The sequence below is a fragment of the Chiloscyllium punctatum genome, chromosome 11 (genome assembly GCF_047496795.1).
Source record: "Chiloscyllium punctatum isolate Juve2018m chromosome 11, sChiPun1.3, whole genome shotgun sequence".
NCBI lineage: Eukaryota > Metazoa > Chordata > Chondrichthyes > Orectolobiformes > Hemiscylliidae > Chiloscyllium > Chiloscyllium punctatum.
In genome coordinates this window covers 36,015,106-36,036,408 of record NC_092749.1, presented here as the reverse complement: position 1 = coordinate 36,036,408, position 21,303 = coordinate 36,015,106, and the positions used below count along the sequence as shown (strand labels likewise).

The 21,303-nt window shown below is 40.8% G+C and overlaps 1 protein-coding gene across 1 annotated transcript in view; it reads right to left on the bottom strand.

Moving 5' to 3' along the window:
* The window catches only part of LOC140482896 (4F2 cell-surface antigen heavy chain-like), a 54,303-nt gene extending 33,438 nt beyond the window's left edge, over positions 1-20,865 (bottom strand). The window contains exon 1 of the mRNA XM_072580623.1: positions 19,340-20,865. Coding sequence (XP_072436724.1) covers positions 19,340-19,844 — 505 coding nt within the window. The 5' untranslated portion in view covers positions 19,845-20,865. The remainder of the gene's footprint in view (positions 1-19,339) is intronic.
* Positions 20,866-21,303: the final 438 nt, after the last annotated feature.

Here is a 21,303-nt window from a genome sequence, read left to right as displayed (position 1 = left end):
TTGGAAGAGCCTCCCATCTCTGGAGATCTCGCCTAATATTGTTGTGCAAGTGAGCAAAGTTAGTCCGAAATAACAGATCAAACTTGGGGGTAATAAAAATGCCCAGGTGGGGGAAATCTAAGATGGCGGCGACCCAGCAAGTCTGAGTCTATAGTGCTCCTTCTAAGACTTGGATAAAGTGGGTCACCCACCCCCACCACATTCACCAAATCATTTATAATAGCTGTTTAATTTAATTAGTTGCTTAGTATTAAATTTAAACCATCTAATATTTAGGAAAAATGACCAAAGGAAAGGGAGCCCGCAGCTCTCAGCAAGCAGGAACCCCTCCCCCACCTTCTCCAGCTGCAGCGGAGGCGTCCACAGCCGCCCCGGGGGACTTACCTACAGTGACAAGCCTTGTGGAAATGATCTCCAAACTGGATGCGAAGATCGACGCTTTTATCGAAGAATCCCGAAACCGATGGGACTCACTCTCGGCCGCGCTGCAGAAGCGCAACCGAGACATCCAGGAAATCGAGCGCTGAGTTGGAGGGGCGGAGTAAAAGGCCGCGACCTCCAAAACTACAGCTCAATCGACCGTGGATCGGGTCCGGACTCTTGAACAGCGAGTCCGGACCTTAGAGAATTACATTGACGACCTCTATAATATATATATAAAAAAAAATATTATATATATATATATATATATATATATATAAAAATAAATAAAAGTCAGGGGGTTTGGTTAGTGTTGATGGGGGGAGGTGGTTACCTTAATCTATTTTACCTCTGTCTTTAGGAGCAGGGTTGTTTCTGCCTTGTTATTTTGTATTATTATATTTAATTATTATTTGTTGAGGTTGTAATTTTATAGTTATATGTTTATATATGGTATTAACATTACCAAATATATCCAGGTGTTGGTATGGGTGGGGGTAGGGTGCTCACTGTTAACCCTAGCTTTGTATTATATCTGAATTCTCCTCATTTTATTGAGGAGCGCGTGGGTCAAGGGTGGGCATTGGTTGGGAGAGGATATGATGGACTTTTGGAAAGGAAGTGACACCCCCTGGGAACAAGGGGGAAAATCTCCACTTAAATACGTTTTTTTAAATTATTTAGAAATAGTTTTTTATTATACTGTTGTGAGTGTATTAGAGAGCCTTTATTTTTGTAAATTTTATATGCTCTATGCTCGGGATTTTCTGGATAGGATTTCCCCTCCCGAGGGGTCTCGGATTTGCCCAGATGATTATGGTTGATCAGTCGGTTAAGTGGTGCACCTGGAATGTCAAGGGGAGTAATTCGCCAGTCAAAAGGAAGAAAATATTATCAAATCTTAAGAAAGAAAGAGTTGATATAGCTCCCCTACAGGAGACACACCTGCCGGATAAAGAACACTTGAAACTATAACAGGATGGATTTGATCAGGCCTTTTTTTCTTCTTTTAGCTCAAAAAGCAGGGGAGTTGTTATTCTTGTTTGGAAGAATTTCCCTTTCAAAATCCCAAATCAGATAAAAGACGAATCTGGACGATATATTTTGATTAAAGCCCTCATAAATGGAGAGGAATATGGGATTTTAAATTTGTACTGCCCCCGGCCCACCCCTTTAAAATTTATAACGGAAGCCTTTTCAAAATTGATGGCTTTTGGTGCCCGTCATACAATTAAAGTCTCCCCCTATAATTGTATTATGGGTCCGGAAATAGATAGGATTCCCAAGAGTACTGCAGGAATATCTTCCAGATCTAGACAATTGGTGGATCTGAACAAAGAATTAGGATTAGTAGATGTATGGAGATGTCTTCAGCCACAGGGCAGAGATTTTTCTTTCTACTCCAATCCACATAAATGTCATACCAGAATTGATATGTTTTTTGCCCCCTCGATTTTGTTAAATTCCAGACCATCCTGTAAAATAGGTAGCATAGCAATTTCTGACCACGCTGCTGTATATATGAAAACTAAGACGAGGAACAATGGGACATCCCCTCGGCACTGGCATATGGACCCCTTCCTAATGAAAGATAGTAAATTTGTAAAGTACTTCTCTCAAGAATTTAAAACTTTTTTAGAAATTAATTCAGGTACGGCTAGCAACCCATCAATGATGTGGGAGACCATCAAAGCTTACACGTGAGGTTTGATCATCTCCTACTCAGCGACCCAGAAAAAAATTGAAAAGGGAGAACAACAGCATCTGCTTGAAGCTTACTTAAAAGCGGCTGAAACAGCATACACTGATAGACCTTCTATTATTAAATTGCAAAGGATTATGGCTCTTAGGACAGCTCTAAACACTACGCTTACTCAAACGGCTAAGAGGGAAATATTATTTGCAAAACAAAGGTTATATAAATATGGCGACAAATTGGGTAGATACTTAGCATTTCTTGCAAAGGAAAAAAAGGCCCCTCAGACTATTACGTCTATCAAGGAAAGTACGGGTATTTTGACTCATGATCATAAAAAGATTAATGCAATCTTTAGAGAATCTTATTCTGAGTTATACAAATCACAGGATTGTGAAGATAGGACTAGGAGGATGCAGTCATTTTTAAAAAATTTGACCTTTCCGGGCCTAACTCCGGAACAGGTATCGGTCCTAAATGCTCCTCTAACAGTCAAAGAAATACTTGATGCAATTAGGCAACTTCAGAGCGGTAAGACACCAGGCCCAGATGGTTTTCAAGCTGAATTCTATAAAGAATTTCCAGAAATATTGGCTGGTCCACTTATGGACATGTATAACTATGCCAATTGTCAGGGCTGCCTCCCGCCTTCGCTGAAAGAGGCAAATATCTCTCTCTTATCCTTAAAAAAGGAAAGGATCCAGAAGATTGTACGTCATACAGACCAATATCCTTGCTAAATGTAGATTTTAAAATTCTTTCTAAAACGTTAGCATTGAGACTAGAAAGGGTACTGCCACATATTATAAAGGAGGATCAGATGGGGTTTATTAAGGGCCATAGATCATCCAATAAGATTAGAAGGGTTTTGAATATGATTCAAGCCTGTCATCAGGGAAAGATACCAGTAGTAGTTTCATTAGACGCGGAAAAGGCATTTGGTAGGGTTGAATGGTCATATTTGTTTTACATATTGGAAAGGTTTGGCGTTGGACAGGTTTGTACCAAATGGGTCTCAACATTGTATAGTGATCCCAAAGCAGTTGTGGTTACCAATGGATTAGGTTCGGATAGCTTCAGTGTGGGTTGGGCTGGCATCAGGGATGTCCTCTCTTGCCGTTGTTATTTACGCTAATAAGTGAACCATTAGCAGAAGCTATGTGGGCTGATCCTAATATAACGGCCCCGAGGATTGGTACAGGTAAACATAAAATTACCCTTTATGCAGATGATGTTCTTCTATTCCTCAGTAATCCTCTGATGTCCGTACCTCGCCTAATCCAAGTTATTAATACATTTAACGCATTCTCAGGCTATAAAATTAATTTTTCAAAATCGGAGGCTATGCCAATGGGTGGCCTTGCTATGATACCCCACTTAGTGGACGGATCCCTTTTTCCCTTTCGTTGATCCCTGGAGGGCTTCTTATATTTAGGCATTTTTATTAGCCCAGAATTTGGTCAGTTGTATAAGGCTAATTTTGTGCATTTACTGGAAAGGATAAGGCAGGACCTCCAGTGATGGGGAGACCTTCCAATTTCCTGGTTGGGTAGAATAGCACTAATTAAAATGAATGTCCTGCCCCGTCTCCTATATCCTATGAGAATGCTTCCGGTGATGCTGCAGAGGATGGCTCTATGTAAATTATATGGCTGGCTAGGTTCCTTTATCTGGAATCATAGATGGCCCCTCATTAAGCTGAAGAAGCTGCAGCTTCCACAGGCAAGGGGAGAATTGGACTTCCCAGATTTTAGGAAATATCAGTTAAGTTCCCTGTTAAGTTACATAGCTGATTGGATATCAAGGCCTCTCAAGTAAAATACCCACTTATTAACCTTTTATTTTCAGACAAGAGGAAAATCATTACAGATCACTGTAAAAACCCTATAACACTAAACACAATTAAGGCTTGGAATATAATGCGGCAAAATGAGGGTAATTCACATAAAACATCCCCCTATGCACCGATAGTGGGAGCATGGGGATTCCAACCGGGGTTTACAGATGCCGCTTTTAAACTCTGGAGATCCAGGGGTATCTCATGTCTAGGGGACCTATTTAAAGATGGGGTCCTGATATCTTTTGAACAGCTGCGTCAGAAATTCGGATTACCTAATGGAGACCTCTTTTGATACTTCCAAATTCGAGATTATATACAGAACAAGACTACGTTATTAGGTAAGTCTTTATAAATCAGATAGAGAATGTAGTGTCCTACGACCAGTGGGGGTATCTTCCATCAGTACTATTTATCATTTACTACATGATGAAGTATCAGGAGATATGGATAATCTGCTTAAAACATGGGATCAGGATTTGGGACTAAAAATCTCTATAGAAACGCTAGAAGAATTACTATCTGTAACAGAACCCAGGCTATCCAGCTGAAGATACTTCATAGGGCCCATATACCACCGGTTCGATTGGCAAAATTTAAGGCAGGAGTATCTCCAATGTGGCCCAAATGTAAAATAGAGATGGGCACTCTTGTACATTGCCTACGGACCGGTCATAAGATCCGTAGATATTGGACTAAAGTAGCAAGTACCCTGACTGAAATTTTAGGAACGGAAATTAAAGTGGACCCTGTATCTCTCCTTTTGGGCTTTTCGAACTTTCCCTCCCTGGACATGTACGGGAAGAGACTATTTTCTATTCTCTCTTTCTGTGCAAGGAAAAATATTTTGGTGAACTGGGTGGCTGAGGGCCCCCTGGACTTTCAAATTGGCATAGATTAAGTATGGAATGTATTCCCCTTGACTTCCTTACAAATATGGTGCACCGAAAGACCGAATTATTTTATAAAATATGGCAGTCCTTCTTGAATTACATAAATACAGATATTTTGGCTATCCTAACAAGGGCTTTTATTTAATTGAGATTACAAACCTGGCTGGTCCGGGGCCCCTTAGGAGAGGAATCCCGCATGAATATGGGTTTTATTACATTTAATGTTAACACATTCCGAGCATGTAAGAGACTTAAATATACACTCTGGTTAGTTGTAGGTTAGATTAGTAGACAGTTGAGTTTTGTTTTCTTTTCTTTTTCTGTATTTTTTCTTTTGTTAAATTTTGGTTATTGTATATTTGATTTAATTGTATATCAACGTTTGTATTTGAGAGTTTTGTTTATTTTTGTAAACTTGTAAAAATGTTAAATTTCTAATAAAAATATCTATTAAAAAAAATGCCCAGGTATCAGAACCCTGCTCGTGACGGCTTAAAAGGGAACTTAGGGCCACCTTCAACTTCTGGCATATCCTTAAGGTTCCCCAAAGGCATAGCCTCCAATTTTGCAAAGTTAATCTTATACCCTGAAATAGCCCCATATGAATTGATACACTGTATCAAATGGGTTACGGAGGTCATCGGGTTTGATAAAAACAGAAGGACAGCATCCGCATACAGTGTAATCTTGTGTGCCCTCGTTCCCACTTCTGGAGCGGTTATGTGGACGTTCTGACGAATGGCCTCTGCCAGCGGCTCTATCACCAATGTCAACAACAATGATGAGAGGGGGCAACCTTGCCGACTACCCCTACCAATCCTAAAATTCCCAGACTTCACCCCGTTGGTGATGACCGCGGCCAGAGAGTGGCGATATAAAACCTCCACCCACCTAGCAAAGACCCCACCCAGCCCAAACTGTTCTAAGACATAAAAACAGAACAAACAAGAAAAAGGGGAACAGACAACAAAGAACATCCCCAAAATTCACATCAGAAAATCCAGTTATTAAAAAAAGGAACAACTTATTCCAAGATTTCTTCCCCCCTTTCCAAAAAGGAAATTATTAGGGAGAAAGAAAGGATTTAAAAAAAAAGGAAGGGAAAAGATGGGGAAAGATAGAAAAGAGAAAAAAAACCTTTAACCGTATTCTCTAGGCCAATCCGTCTATTTTAAAGTGTCTGCAAAGTTTTTAGCTTTATCCACTGAGTCAAATGTATAAACTGAGTCCTCATGACTGAAATGGAGCACTGTGGGGTATCTCATGAAGTACTGGATGCCCAGGTTCCTCAGCCTCTTTTTAACTTCATTGAAGGACTTCCTCTTTCAAATTACAGCTGCAGAGAAATCCTGGAAAAACTTGCTTTTTGACTCCTTATACAGCAGTGCCTGCGGATCTTTTCCTATGGATCTGGAAGCTTCTATTACATTTTGCTTCTCCTTATATGAGTGGACGTGTATTAGGACCGGGCAGGGGCGCGGCACTAGCCCTGACCTGTGCACTGTTACCAAATAAGCCCTTTCAATCTGCAGCCTGCTGGTCTCAATGTGAAGGCCCAAAAACTTCGGCAGCCAGCTTTCAAAGAAGCTGACTGGCTGCTCTCCTTCCTCACTTTCAGGGAGCCTGACAATTCAGAGTTTTATCCTCCGACATCAATTTTCGAGGTGGTCGACATGGATAAGGACTCCATCGCAACTTCCGATGCCTTACTTCGACCCTCCACATCCTCCAGCTGCTCCCTGAGGCCCTGGATTTCCTGCTCATGCTTCTGCAGCATATATGTGATAGGTTGGACCTAAACATGAATCTCCCCATGGATCTCCTCAATCATAGCCCCAACTTTCAAAGTAAGTCTCTCCATCGCCGCAGCCAATTCCTGAGAGTCTGTCAGGTCCCCAGGAGGTTCAGGAGAGGCTGCTGCTGCTGCAGTCTCTGGTGTAGTACATGCTGCAGGGGAGTCTCCTCCCTACTGCTGTTTGCTCGCCCCTTTTCCCTTTGGCATCCTTCCCACTCCCAAATATTAACAAATATGTGTTCTGTCATATTTTAAACTAATAATTCCACCACATAAGTTGGCCAGGGATGGCAAAAAACACCAGTATGCCTTGGCTGTTAGGCAGAGTTGTCCACAGCAGTTCTACAGAATCGCCGCCATTTGCAGAGTCCATTTTTCAATATTTTATCTTTCAGTTGACCATAAATAGTTAAAATATCTTTTTAAAATTTATCAGTCTCCATCATTGTAGGTTTTAACAAGCCTATAACTTTTGCACTTGTGGGAAACCTGGGATGGCACCAAAGCCTACAGTCCAGTTCGCTGTCTAGCTCTCATAATCAGTGGTGAATATAACAAAGTAATTGACCTTTTTGAACAGAGCATTGGCAAACTCATTGATGTATACTTGAATGGCTGCTTATGAGACACCACTGACGTTCCTGTGGAGCTTTAGAATGATCTAATCCTTCGGTAGAGAAATCTAAATCTCTTGGTGACTTTGAAGGCACTGGTGTTGGATTGAATCCCATCTGTATCAAACATAGCTTTCAAGTATGTGCATGCACAATTAGTTAATGTCTCTGTTGAGAGCCTGAGCAATATTTGACATTATCTTAACATTGTTCAAGCATATTCAGATGGCTGCTTCCCATACAACACTCAGGGGGACATATGGTCATTATTGCTGGTCATTTCACTCACCCTTATTGCCAGCATTCTACGCAGCCTGGCCCCTTGATGCACAGTTACCATGCCACTTGCTGACCTTTGAGCTGTAGATAGATATTGCCCAAAGCCAACTTCTCCCAGATTTTTCTCCTGCTGTTGCCCAATTGCCTCCAGTTTAATCACAAAGGTCTCACTCCCTTCATCTTAGTTAACATTTATGTCATTACTGCTAGATTTCTGACATTTGCAGTTGAGACACTCAAATCACCTCCAAATCTTTATCAACTTAATTCGGTCACATTTCCCCAAAATCAGGAACTTGACATTTCACCTCTTGCCCAATTAAATTGCCTAATCTACCTCTCGGTCTGCAGCCTTGACCATCATTAAATTCAGTTCTGTACAACTGAGATGGACAGATTTTTAATTAGCAGGGGAATCAAGGGTTATGGAGGAAAAAGGCAAGAAAGTAGGGTTAAGACTTATCCAATCAGCCATAATCTCTGTGAATGGCAGAAAAGACCAAATGGGCTTCTGCTTATGTGTCTTATGGTTTACATTTATGCAGTGTGTGTAACATAAAGCATTTATTATCTGTACCTGGTCTTTGTTTACAAAGCATTTTAATCTATCTACAATATTTGAAGAAGGGTCTGTGAAAACATTGTGAAAAAGATAACTAGGTCAAATCATCATTGTTTCTGATCATTACACGTGTGTGGCACTCAACTAGTGATTCTGCCATCCCTTAAAATGGTATATTAATTTGTAGTTTTGTTTTTGGTCAATGACTTGCAAGTTATACTCGTGAAATGTTCTACTGGATTTATGAAACATGATTTCCCTTGCAAATATCTTTCTGCTTCTGCCTGGGTGTAATGATTTTCCTAAGTGACCTGTTAGAATGTCTTTAATAATATATCTATTATTTCCCTACTACTTACTAACTGACCTGTTTTCTCTCTCATTGTTCTTGAACAGTGGGGTTACATTTGCAACATTCCAATCCACAAGGACCATTCCAGAATTAAGGAATTTTTGTACTCTAAAAGTAATGCATTCATTGTAACTACAACTACTTCTTTTCAAACAGTTGGATACAGACAATAGGATCCAGGGGATTTGTCAGCTTTTGACACATTTTTGTTCTCTAATACGTTTTCATCCATAGTATTAAATTCCTCACTCCTATTAGACATTGTTTCCCAAATATCTGGTATGCTTATTATTTCATCTGTGAATATATTACAAAATGTTTGTGAGGCATCTCTGCTACTTTGATTTACCAGTATTACACGTTGTTTAACCAACTTACATTTACTATTGTTGATTTCTTCCTTCTTTGCTCTTATCTAGTTTAATATATTTTGCAAATTTATTTGGATATTTTATTTTATAAGCTTGATCAATTTTGAGAAGATCTGTAGCTCAGTTTGAGGTTCTGGACATAAGTTTGCTCGCTGAGTTGGAAGTTCGTTTTCAGACCTTTCGTCAGCATACCAGGTAAAATCATCAGCCTCTGGTGAAGCACTGGTGTTATGTCTCACTTTCTGCTTAAATGTTTAGGTTTCCTCGGGTTAGTGATGTCATTTCTGGTTCTTTTTATCAGAGGGTGGTAGATCAATGTGTTTTTATGATGGAGTTCTGGTTGGAATGCCATGCTTCTAGGAATTCTCGTGCGTGTCTCTGTTAGCTTGTCCTAGCATGGATGTGTTGTCCCAGTCAAAGTGATGTCCCTCTTTATCTGTATGTAAGGATACTAGTAATAGTGGCTCATATCCTTTGGCAGCTAGTTGATATTCAAGTATCCTGGTGGCCAGTTTTCTGCCTGTTTGTCCAACGTAGCGTTTGTTATAGTTCTTGCAAGGTATTTTGAAAATGACATTAGTTTTGCTTGTTATCTGTATAGGGTCTTTCAAGTTCATTAGCTGCTGTTTTAGTGCGTTAGTGGGTTTGTGGGCTACCATGGCAACAGGTGTAAGTAGTCTGGTAGTCATTTCCGTGATGTCTTTACCGTAGGGGAAAGTGGCTAGGAATTCTGGGCGCGTTTTGTCTGCTTGTTTGAGTTTCTTGCTGAGAAATCAGTGGACTGTGTTCATTCGGTAGGCATTCTTTTTGAATATGTTTTATAGGTGATTTTCCTCTGTGCTGCAGTGTGTGGTGGCTCATTGAAATAATGTTCTAATGCAGTTTCATTTACGGGTGTTGGGACGGTTGCTTCTGTAGTTCAATATTTGGTCTGAATGTGTTGTTTTCCTGTAGACACTGGAGAATTAAAGAAGATAACTTCCCAAAAATGAAACCAGATGGATCCAACACGCCTCTATGGATTAACCAAAATTCACAAACTAGGAGTCCCCTCAGACCCATAGTCTCACTACCTGGAACGCCAAAGTACAGATTAGCCAAGGAACTCTACCAAAGACTAAAACAATTAGTAGAAGACTCACGCCGCTCTATTCACTCCCCCAAGAATTCCTGAACACCAAAGACACCAAGATAAAAGAGGATGAAATAATGGTCTCCTTTGACCTAACAGCCCTGTTCACATCCATCAACATCAAGCTAGCCAAAGAAACACTGACAACACTATTAGAAGAACCAAAGACATATGCACCAGAGACCATCAACTTCATCAGCAAGGTCAACATCGTCAAGCTAGTGGACCTATGCCTTATCACCCACTTCACTTTCAATAACAAGACTACAAACAACCCAATGGAACACCCATGGGATCACCGATCTCTGTGTTCTTAGCAGAGGCAGTAATTCAGAGACTGGGACAAACAGCTCTGCCAACCATCCAACTAAACTTTGGGTCCGCTAAGTGGATTATACCTTTGTCAGCACAAAACAAAACAAATTACAGGAAACCTTCAAGACCATCAATAACATCTTTACTGGCATAAAATTCACAAAGAGGAAGAAAAACAATAATAAACTGCCATTCCTCAATGTCACAGTAGAGCAAACAGCCAATGAGGAACTTCAAACCAGCATCTACAGGAAAACAGCAAATATGGACCAAATACTGACCTACAGAAGCAACCATCCCAACATTCACAAATGAAGCTGCATGAGATCATCATTTCGATAAGCCACTACACACTGCAGCACAGAGGAACTACGAACAGCAGAGGAAAATCACCAATACAACATATTTAAAAAGAACGGATACCGCATAAACACAGACTGCCAATTTCTCAGCAATAAACCCAAACACGGAGACAAAATATGCCCAAAAACCCAAACCACTCTCCTCTACATCAAAAACATTGCGGACATGATTGCCAAACTACTCAGACTTCTTGACATTATGATAGCCCACAAACCCACCAACACAATAAAACGGCAGCTAATTAACTTAAAAGACTCTATACAGACAAGCAAAATGAACGTCATTTACAAAGTACCTTGCAAAAACTGCAACAAACCCTACATTGGACAAACAGGCAGAAAACTAGCCACCAGGATACATGAACATCAACTAGCCAAAAGACATGACCCACTATCATTAGCATCCTTACATACAGATGAGGAAGGACACCACTTTGACTGGGACAACACTTCCATTCTAGGACAAGCCAAACACAGACACACACGAGAATTCCTAGAAGCATGGCATTCCAACCAGAACTACATCATAAAAACACATTGATTTGAACCCCATCTACCACCCTCTGAGAAAAAGAACCAAAATGACATCACCAACCCAAGGAAACCTAAACACATAAATAGAAAGTGAGACATAACACCAATGCTTCACTAGAGGCTCACTGATGATGTTACCTAGTATGAAGATGAAACGTCTGAAAACAAACTTCCAGCTCAGTGAGCAAACATACATTCACACTTGATCAATTTCCTGCTGTCCTTTGCTCGTTTTTAAAATCTTTCCAACCTTAAAATTTAATTGGGGCGGCATGGTGGCACAGTGGTTAGCATTGCTGCCCCACAGCGCCAGAGACCCGGGTTCAACTGCCACCTCGGGCAACTGTCTGTGTGGAGTTTGCACGTTTTCCCTGTGTCTGCGTGGGTTTCCTCCGAGTGCTCTGGTTTCCTCCCAAAGTCCAAAGATGTGCAGGTTAGGTGAATTGGCTATGCTAAATTGCCCGTAGTGTTAGGTGAAGGGGTAAATGTAGAGGAATGGTTCTGGGTGGGTTGTTCTTCGGAGGGTTGGTGTGGACTTGTTGGGCAGAAGGACCTGTTTCCACACTGTAAGTAATCTAATCTAAAGTAATCTAATCTAAAATTGAAAGGCAATATTGTAAGATTCTTGTTTAATCTCATAAATTCTTAATTGTTATAGTTGGCCAGTTGCCGTTACTTCTCACTTTTGTGTTTCAATGTAATTTTCAAATCTGTCTCACCACTGCCCTTAATTGGTCCTATTTAAATTTATGATGTTAGTTTCAGAATTAACCACATCTCAAACAACTTTAGTAGAAACTTGATCATTAGTCCCTCCAAGTTTTTTTTAACTACAACACTTCTGATCAACCCCATTTCATAACACAATACATTTACTGAAATATTCTTATAGAAAAGAGACCCAATGTTTTTAATGAACTCATCTACCAGCTACTTTTGCTGATTTGCTGTGCCCATTCATACTAGATTAAATGGAGTATCATGTGGGAAGATATAGAGTCATAGAGATGTATAGCATGGAAACAGACCCTTCGGTCCAATCCATCCATGCCAACCAGATGTCCCAACCCAATCTCGTCCCACCTGCCAGCACCCAGCCCATATGCCTCCAAATCCTTCCTATTCATATATCCATCCAAATGCCTTTTAAATGTTGCAATTGTACTAGCCTCCACCGCTTCCTCTCGCAGCTCATTCCATACACGTACCATCCTGTGTGTGAAAAAGTTGCCCCTTAGGTCTCTTTTATATCTTTTCCCTCTCACCCTCAACCTATGCCCTCGAGTTCTGGACTGCCCCACCCCAGGGAAAAGACTTTGCCAATTTATCCTATCCATGCCCCTCATAATTTTGTAAACCTCTATAAGGTCACCCCTCAGCCTCCTATGCTCCAGGGAAAACAGCCCCAGCCTGTTCAGCCTCTCCCTATAGCTCAAATTGTCCAACCTCTGCAACATCCTTGTAAATCTTTCCTGAATACTTTCAAGTTTCACATCAGCTTTCCGATAGGAAGGAGACCAGAATTGCACGTAATATTCCAACAGTGGCCTAACCAATGTCCTGTACAGCCACAACATGATCTCCCAACTCCTGTACTCAATACTGTGACCAATAAAGGGAAGCATGCCAAACACCTTTTTAACTATCCTAACTACCTGAGACTCCACTTTCAAGGAGCTATGAACCTGCACTCCAAGGTGTCTTTGTTCAGCAACACTCCCTTGGACCTTACCATTAAGTGTATAAGTCCTGCCAAGATTTGCTTTACCAAAATGCAGCACCTCGCATTTATCTGAATTAAACTCCATCTGCCCATTGGCCCATCTGATCAAGATCCTGTTGTAATCTGAGGAAACCTTCTTCACTGTCCACTACACCTTCAATTTTGGTATTGTCTGCAAACTTACTAACTCTACCTCTTATGCTCACATGCAAATCATTTATATAAATGACCAAAAGTAGAGAACCCAGCACCGATCCTTGGGGCACTCCACAAGTCACAGGCCTCCAGTCTGAAAAACAACCAAATAGCTAGTTCTCCTTGTATTCTGTGAGATCTAACCTTGCTAATCAGTCTCCCATGGGGAACCTTGTCGAACGCCTTACTGAAGTCCATATAGATCACTCTTCAAATTCTCTTTGTTATTTCTTCAAAAAACTCAATCAAGTTTGAGAGACATGACTTCCCACGCACAAAGCTATGAAATTGTTTTCTTTTGGCACAACAAAATGTAAACTATTATATAATGATAAACATTTTCAGATAATGGGTGGCACAGTGGTTAGCACTGCTGCCTCACAGCACCAGAGACCCGGGTTCAAGTCCTGCCACAGGCAACTGACTGTGTGGAGTTTGCACATTCTCCCCATATCTGCGTGGGTTTCCTCCGGGTGCACCGGTTTCCTCCCACAGGCCAAAAAATATGCAATTAGGTGGATTGGCCATGTTAAATTGCCCATAGTATTAGGTGAAGCGGTAAATGTAAGGTAATGGTTCTGGGTGGGTTGTGCTTCGGTGGATCGGTGTGGACTTGTTGGGCCGAAGGGCCTGTTTGCACACTGTAAGTAATCTAATCTAATCTAGATTTCTGAGATGCAGGCGGAAATAACAGAATATTATCATTTATTGCAAGGGGAATTGAATACAAAGTGTAAATAGTTATGCAAGTATACATTCAAATATATCGGCTTGCCACAGTGGCTAGCACTATTATCTCAGTGTTCGACTCTACTTGGGCAACTGTGTGCTTGGAGATTGCACATTCTCCCCATATCTGCATGGGTTTTCTCCAAATTATTTGGTTTCCTCCCATAATCCAAAGACGTGCAGGTTAGGAAATGCAGGGTTACAAGGGTAGGGTAGCAGAATGTATCTGGATGTGATGCTCTTCAGAGGGCTAGCGTATACTCCATGGACTAAATGGTCTGTTTCCGCACTATAGGGATTCTACACAGGACATCAGTGAAACCATATCTGGTGTATTGTATACAGTAATAACCACCTTATTTTAGAAAAAATTGAAGTATTTTAGAAGCAGTTCCAATCTGAATGCGGCATTAACTGCATTGTTGTGTACCATCAATTCCTGACTCATTTTTCAAACAGCATTTCTCTCATTCAGGCTCAAATATACCCTATCACCTTCACTAAGAGAATTGTAAAAAAATTAAATATCTTAAAAGAAGTTCCTCCTTACCTTGAACGCAGACTGCTTATTTTTGAACTAGCTCTGGTTTCTCCACAAAGGGGAGCCCTCTCAATAATCCTCAAAATCACCTGTTTCAATAAGGTCACTGCTCATCTTTCTAAACTCCAATGAGAATAGGCTCAACATTTCCCCATCCCAGAAATTAGCCAAATTAACCTTCACTGAACTATCTCAATGAAAGCATCTCTCTTAGATAGAGAGATCAAAACTGTAAAAGATACTTTAAGTTCCCTAAAGCAGCCTGACCAAAGTCAGAAATTTCAAATGCAACTCACAACACCATTTATGTGTAGAATTCAATTCCAGAACAATTACAAATCAAGTTAATTATCATAGACTGCTGTGCCTGGACTACTGGGTTTGAACAGTCTCATGGAACCAGTCCTGGTGGTGACAATGATTCTGAATATATCACTTCTAGAACAAAAACAAGTACCCTCATTGCCTAGCAAATCAACTTAAGGTTGCCAGACAATAAGACAACAACCCAAGGCTGATGCCCAATAGCAAATCTAAAAGATAACAAACGTGTGGTGGGGGTAAAAAGAGAGAATGGCATGCTTCCACACTGTAGGGATTCTATGAAAATCTCGAATGAGTTCAAACATCACTGCATGAGCAGTTATTCATGTCAAAGACCCTTTGCCACAAGTATTAGATACTTCCCAGACGGATATTGCTTTATCAGTCAGGTCTAAGTCTAAATTAAATACTTTGGATAAACATGATCTACAGTGTGAAGTTGATTGCAGCTGATTCTGCGCCATATTTATTGTAATAGCCCAGAGATTATTACTTTTGAAGTTCTGCTTCTTAATTCAATGCCTAGCTCCTTACACTAACTATGCAGAACTTGTTTCTATTTTTCCTCTTGCCTCAATATCTACATGGACTTTAGCAACTGTATTATTCCACTGCCACTCCAAGTTCTTTTCAAGCCCTGAGATGACGTCCTGAATCCTGGCATTAAGCCTTTTGGCCTCTCACTCTTTACTGCAAGGTACAATGTCAATCTCCCTCACTATGCTGTCCCTTACTACTATATAGTATTTTGTTCCGCTGAATTGAAGGGATTGTTGTACAAGGGTGTCAGGGTCTGTCAGCTCATCAATCCTGCACACCCACCCTCATCTAAACAAGCTTAAAGAATCTCAGACCTGTTGAGCTCCTGCACTCCCCCCTTTTGTATGCCCTTACCTGTCTCACTCTTAGTGACACTCCCCTGTCCCTGATGAGACTGGATTATCCCAATGTTACAACATGGGGTAAACCCTCCTATTTAATTTAAACCAGCAACACAGAAAAGATTTATCCCATGCTGTAATCTATGAAAATTTGAGAGGTCAAGAACTATTTAAAGTAAAAATTAAATTTATTTCTTAAAGTATAATACAGAATAATTAACTAACAACTATTTACAATTCTTTCCTCTAACCTATCTTTCCCCTCTACAATACTGGTCTGATAAAATCCCGATTAAGATTTACAAAACAAAAAACTTATGATCTCAAAACCAGGCAGCTTTCGGTTCTTCTCGGATTTCCTGTCTTCTTTTCGTCCTCTCGGGGATTCTGATGTACAGGTTACTGATCGATAACAGTACCTTTAAGAGAGCTATTTTTTTGGGCAGTCTTTACATGCTGGTGGTTTGGCAGTTCTCCTCTCAACTGTTCAACTTTCCCTAGTCCTATATCCCCAAAGTGTCAAAATGTGTCATTAGCTTTTAAAATTATCAATATACTAAATTCAAACTGGACTGGAGTTGTTTTTTTTTGGAGGGGGAGGTATAATTTAAACGGATTGGCCTAATTTGAATCTGTTTTGTCTCCAGGCAACCAGCTATCCTAACTGCTGGACCAAAAGGTTACATTATATCTTTTTTCAGAACACTTGGTGCTGCCAGTTCGTTCCATTGCTTTTAACTCTCTCAAAAGTTACAGTACACCCACATCTTCATAATACCCACCCGAATGTTACTGCCTCAGAGCATCAAATAGCTAGCCAACGCTCCTCCTTCCCGATGTGTTTCAGTTTCTGCAGCTGCAATTATAGTGCTGAAGGCTGACAAGTTCCGTTGAGTTGATAGAATTAAATATTTTTGTTTTGGAGACAATGAATGCATTGGTGAAAATTTTCTAGATCTCCTGGATTTTGGGAAGGTCCCAGCATATTGAAAGTAAGTGTAACATGTCTACTTAGGGAAGGTCGGAGACAAAAATTTGTTACTGAAAGCTGGCATGCAGATGCAGCAGTTTGGAAGGCAAGCAGAATGCCAGCCTTTACCACAACAGGAATTGAATACAGAAGCAATGGTCTCACTTCACCAGTGAAATCAAATCTGGAGTACTGCATGCAGACTGGTCTTCTTGCCAAAGGAGGAATAAACTGGCTACACAGGAAGTGCAGCAGAGGTTCATAAGACCAATTCCTGGGATGACAGAACTATGCTAAGGAAAGATTAAGGATTTGTAATCTCTGGATTGTTGTCATGGTGGCTCAGTTGTTAGAACTGCGGCCTCACAGTGCTCGGGACATAGGTTCAATTCTACCCTTGCGTGAATGTCTGCATGGAGTTTGCACATTCTCCCATAACTTTGTGGGTTTCCTTCAAGTGCTCCAGTTTCCTCCCAGGGTCCAAAGATATGCACAAGAGACAACCCCATTGAAACTTCTAAAATTTTTGAAAGGATAGAGTAGAGGTTTTGTTTGATGCTTTCCCCTCACTGTCGAGTCTAGAACCAGAGGACAGAACCTCAGAATTAAAGGCAAGCCATTTAGGGCTGTGATTAATTGGAATTTCTCCACTTAAAACGTGGTGATTCTTTGGAATTCTCTACCCCAGAGAAACTCAGTTATTAAGTATGTTTGAGATAAGAGTTTGATGGATTTCTGGTTCCTATAACACCAATGGCTTTAGGGAAGACACAAAAATACAGTGATAAGGCAAATACATGATCAGTCATGATCAAAATTGGTGCAGCAGGGTCTTGGGTCTGAATGAATGTTTCTGTATACCCAGGTAAGACCTTATTGTCTATGGGTGACATAATAACATGGTTACAAAATTGCCTAACTAGTTCATTTTCAGGTTGGTAAACAATAACTAGTTAGGGTACCACAAAGATCAGTGCTGAGAGCCAATTTACATTCTATCTTATTAACTTTAAGTGACTATCATTGCCAAATTTTGCCTGCCTGATAAAGTATGCAGAAAAGCAAGTTTTGAGGATTATACTAAGAGGAGTACCAATCAAGTGGGAAAAATTAGAAGATGGCATTCGGAGAGTGTTGGACTAGGGTGTACAAAGTTAAAAATTACACAACCCCAGGTTAGAGCCCAACAGATTTATTTGGAAGCACTAGCTTTCGGAGCGCTGATAAAGGAGCAGTGCTCCGAAAGCTAGTGCTTCCAAATAAACTCATTGGACTCACACCTGGTGTTGTGTGACTTTTAACAACGTGGGAAAACTTAACACTTTTTTTTTGTTCATTGTGCCAAAGTGGGAAAAAGTATTAATTAAATGGAGAATAATCAAAAATGATGCAGCACAGAGAAACTTTGATGACTTCGTAAATGAATCACAAAAACTTAGTATGCAGGTCAGCGAGTAATTGGAAAGGCAAACAAAACCTTGGTCTTTTATACTTATCCTTCTTGTAATAAAGTAAGGAAGTCTTGCTACAGGGCTCTAGTCAGACCATAACCAGAGTACTGCTTATAGTTTTGGTCTAGATGGGATATACTTATACTGGAAGGAATTCAATGTATTTTTACTGGGCTAAATTTCTGGATGAAGGGATTGTCATTTAGAAGAAAACTTGAACAGGTTGGGCCTATACAACACAAATTTAGAAGGTAAAATTCGTATGGAAAATTATACAGTTCTGTTGGATCTTGGCAGGGTAGATACTGAAAGGATGTTTCCTCTCACGGGAAATCTAGAAATATGAAAATAAATTATCTCCCACTTAAGACAGAGGAAAGGAGGGTTTCTTCTGAGTAGATCATTACTTTCTGAAATTTTCTTCCCTAAAGAATATTTAAGGTTGGATTAGATAGATTTTTGATCTACGAAGGATTCGAGGGCTATGTGAAACAGTTAGGGAAGTTGGGTGGAAATCAGAGCTGCCAGAAGTGGTGGAGGCTGTTACAACTACAACATTTGAAACACATCTGGATGGGTACATTAATAGGAAGGATTTGAAAGCAATATGGGGCAAATGGGACTAAATTTATTTAGGATATCTGCTCAGCATAGACAAGCTGTGCTGTATATCTCTATGACTCTATATTAGTTACGATCGCTTGAAAATTGCAGCAAGTTTGAGGGGCAAAGTGGCCTCTTCTGACCTTATAAGTAATGGAGGTTTCACATTTACAAACTGATGTTAAAGAAGCTGTGGCAAATTGCCACGTTCCATCAGTAGATGATATATTGCAGTCAATGTATGCTGATGGAGGAGGAACTGGATGTTATAAGGTCAAGTTTCTAAGTTATTGGTGCAGTATTTATTCAGGAAAAAGGACAGTATGTCATTCACACTCCTGATTTATACCTTGGTGAGGCTTTTGGAACAAGGAGACACCAAATCTCCACTTTCGGATCTACTCGAGTAGCCATAGGATTGTGGCTGTCTCAATCCAGCCTCTGGTCAATGATCACTCCTAAGACATTTATTTAGGGTAGTACTGCTATTTAATGTCAAAGGGTAGTTACACTCTAGTGTTCAAGACACAGGAGTTGCGCAACTGTAACTACTTATTAGCCTAAGACTGGATGTTGCCCAGGTCTGAAGAATTATGAACACAGCTGCACATTGTCGTTATGGGAATAAAGGGAACGGGATAGAGATGGTCAAGCCCACTTCTAATTTTCTAAAGCGGCTGGAAATGGTTTCGAACTGTAAATAAGACAGTAATTTTAAATCTCTATACACACTACGATTATCTTATAACGATATTTATACCAAGCAGATCTCCGAATCCGTCCCCATTCGTATCGTAGTACGACTGCATTGCAATACGATACATCGGTTTTCTTTGCCACCATCTGAGACTGGGTAAAAGTTTACACTCCGGTGTCCGCACAATAATCACTAGAGCCGATGCCAGTAAACTTATCCAAGTTAACCAAAACGCAGCAAGGACACTCCGCCTGATCCACGTCCATTTCTGCCCGCCCGCCATCTGCAATTCCAACTTTGACAGTGGTGTGAACAAGCTACTTGTCTGCACTCGCGCCTCTTTGTCTGGCCATCGGAATTTGTTAAAGAAATGCCATCGAGAGCGCATCACTGGTTTCGGTGAAGTGGAAGGTCTGGGTTTGGGTGTTTCCGTGGTGATGGTCGCCAATCTGGCTTCGCTTTCAGGAATGATGTTCAAAACGATATTATTCGCGTCCCTATCCTCAACAGATTTCTCTTTTGAGTCCTCGGGCGCTGTATTCATATCTGTAAAGTTTTCTTCCTCCATCTTCGACCGACTCACTCGACGGGACAACCCGGCTCATGCCTCGGTTTAACAAACGACCGTTTTAAGTTCTCACGCGCTGCCAACCGAACAGCCTCACGCCCTGATCGTCACTGGATCTTCGGTTACTACGCACGGACAAGGGTTTACATCAAACACCAGCTCGAGCTTTCATTTTCTATGCAGACTTTATGTTTTGATTCCTTAGTTGCCCTTTTTCTTTTGGGATTTTTTTTTGTGGGTTGGGGTGGGCGGGAATCTGGAAAGCAGATTGACCTTCGGTGTCAAACGCGGGAAGCTTGGCCAACGGTAACATGATCTTCGCCCGTTTCCGCCTGGGCGATGCTCATTCTGCGCGCAGGTGCAGATTTTAAAGGACGGAAGTAAGAGGTAAAGAGAGAATATTTCACAAGTTGGGGGTCCAGGCAAGCAGCTAAACCCAACAATGGATCGAATATAGAGTAGTATCCTCGAACTTGAATGTTTGAATCAAGAAATATTTTGCCGTGTTAAATATCTTTCAGCGGTGTTCTACAGTTAGAGCACATGATTATATTACGTTGACTTTGAGAGAACAACATAAGTTTATTAAAACGTTGCAATGTTCTACAGCAATGTTTCAAAGAATGACCACCACCCTAAAGAAAATCATCTACCAAGCCAGATTGCACAGGCATGTTCAACGATAGTATAATGTGGGATCATTAATAATCATGGAAGATTCTGAAATTGGAGGTAACCGAAGGGGAGAGGGCATAAGATCTTTCAATGTCTAGAAAACACTGTTTTCGTTCTAAAAATATGATATTTGTTTGAAAAGAGCAAAGATCAGCAAGCATCGAGTAGATAAGGGACAGGACCCCATAATTAGTAACACTTTCAAGTGCTTTTATTTGTCACTCACTCCTCAAAAGGAGAAAGTGAGGACAGCAGATGCTGGAGATCAGAGCTTAAAAATGTATTGCTAGAAAAGCGCAGCAGGTCAGGCAGCATCAAAGGAGCAGGAGAATCGACATTTCGGGCATAAGCCCTTCTTCAGGAATGAGGAGGGTGTGCCAAACAGGTTAAGATAAAAGGTAGGGAGGAGGGACTTGTGGGAGGAGCGTTGGGAATACAATAGGTGGAAGGAGGTCAAGGTAAGGGTGATAGGGGAGAGGGAGTGGGGGCGGAGAGGTCGGGAAGAAGATTGCAAGTCAAGAAGGCTGTGCTGAGTCTGACGGTTGGGACTGAGAAAAGGTGGGGAAATAAGAAAGCTGGAGAAATCTGCATTCAAATGCTGCCTGACCTGCTGCGCTTTTTCAGCAACACATTTTTAAACTCACTCCTCAAAGGCAGTCTTATGTTGTTAGAGGGGTGTGTGGTTGCAGTCGCACCAAAGCAGAATTGATATTCCTCATAGTCATCACCACTCCATTAAACTGAAAATCAGAACACAGAAAGAAAACATTTCCTGGACTGTTAG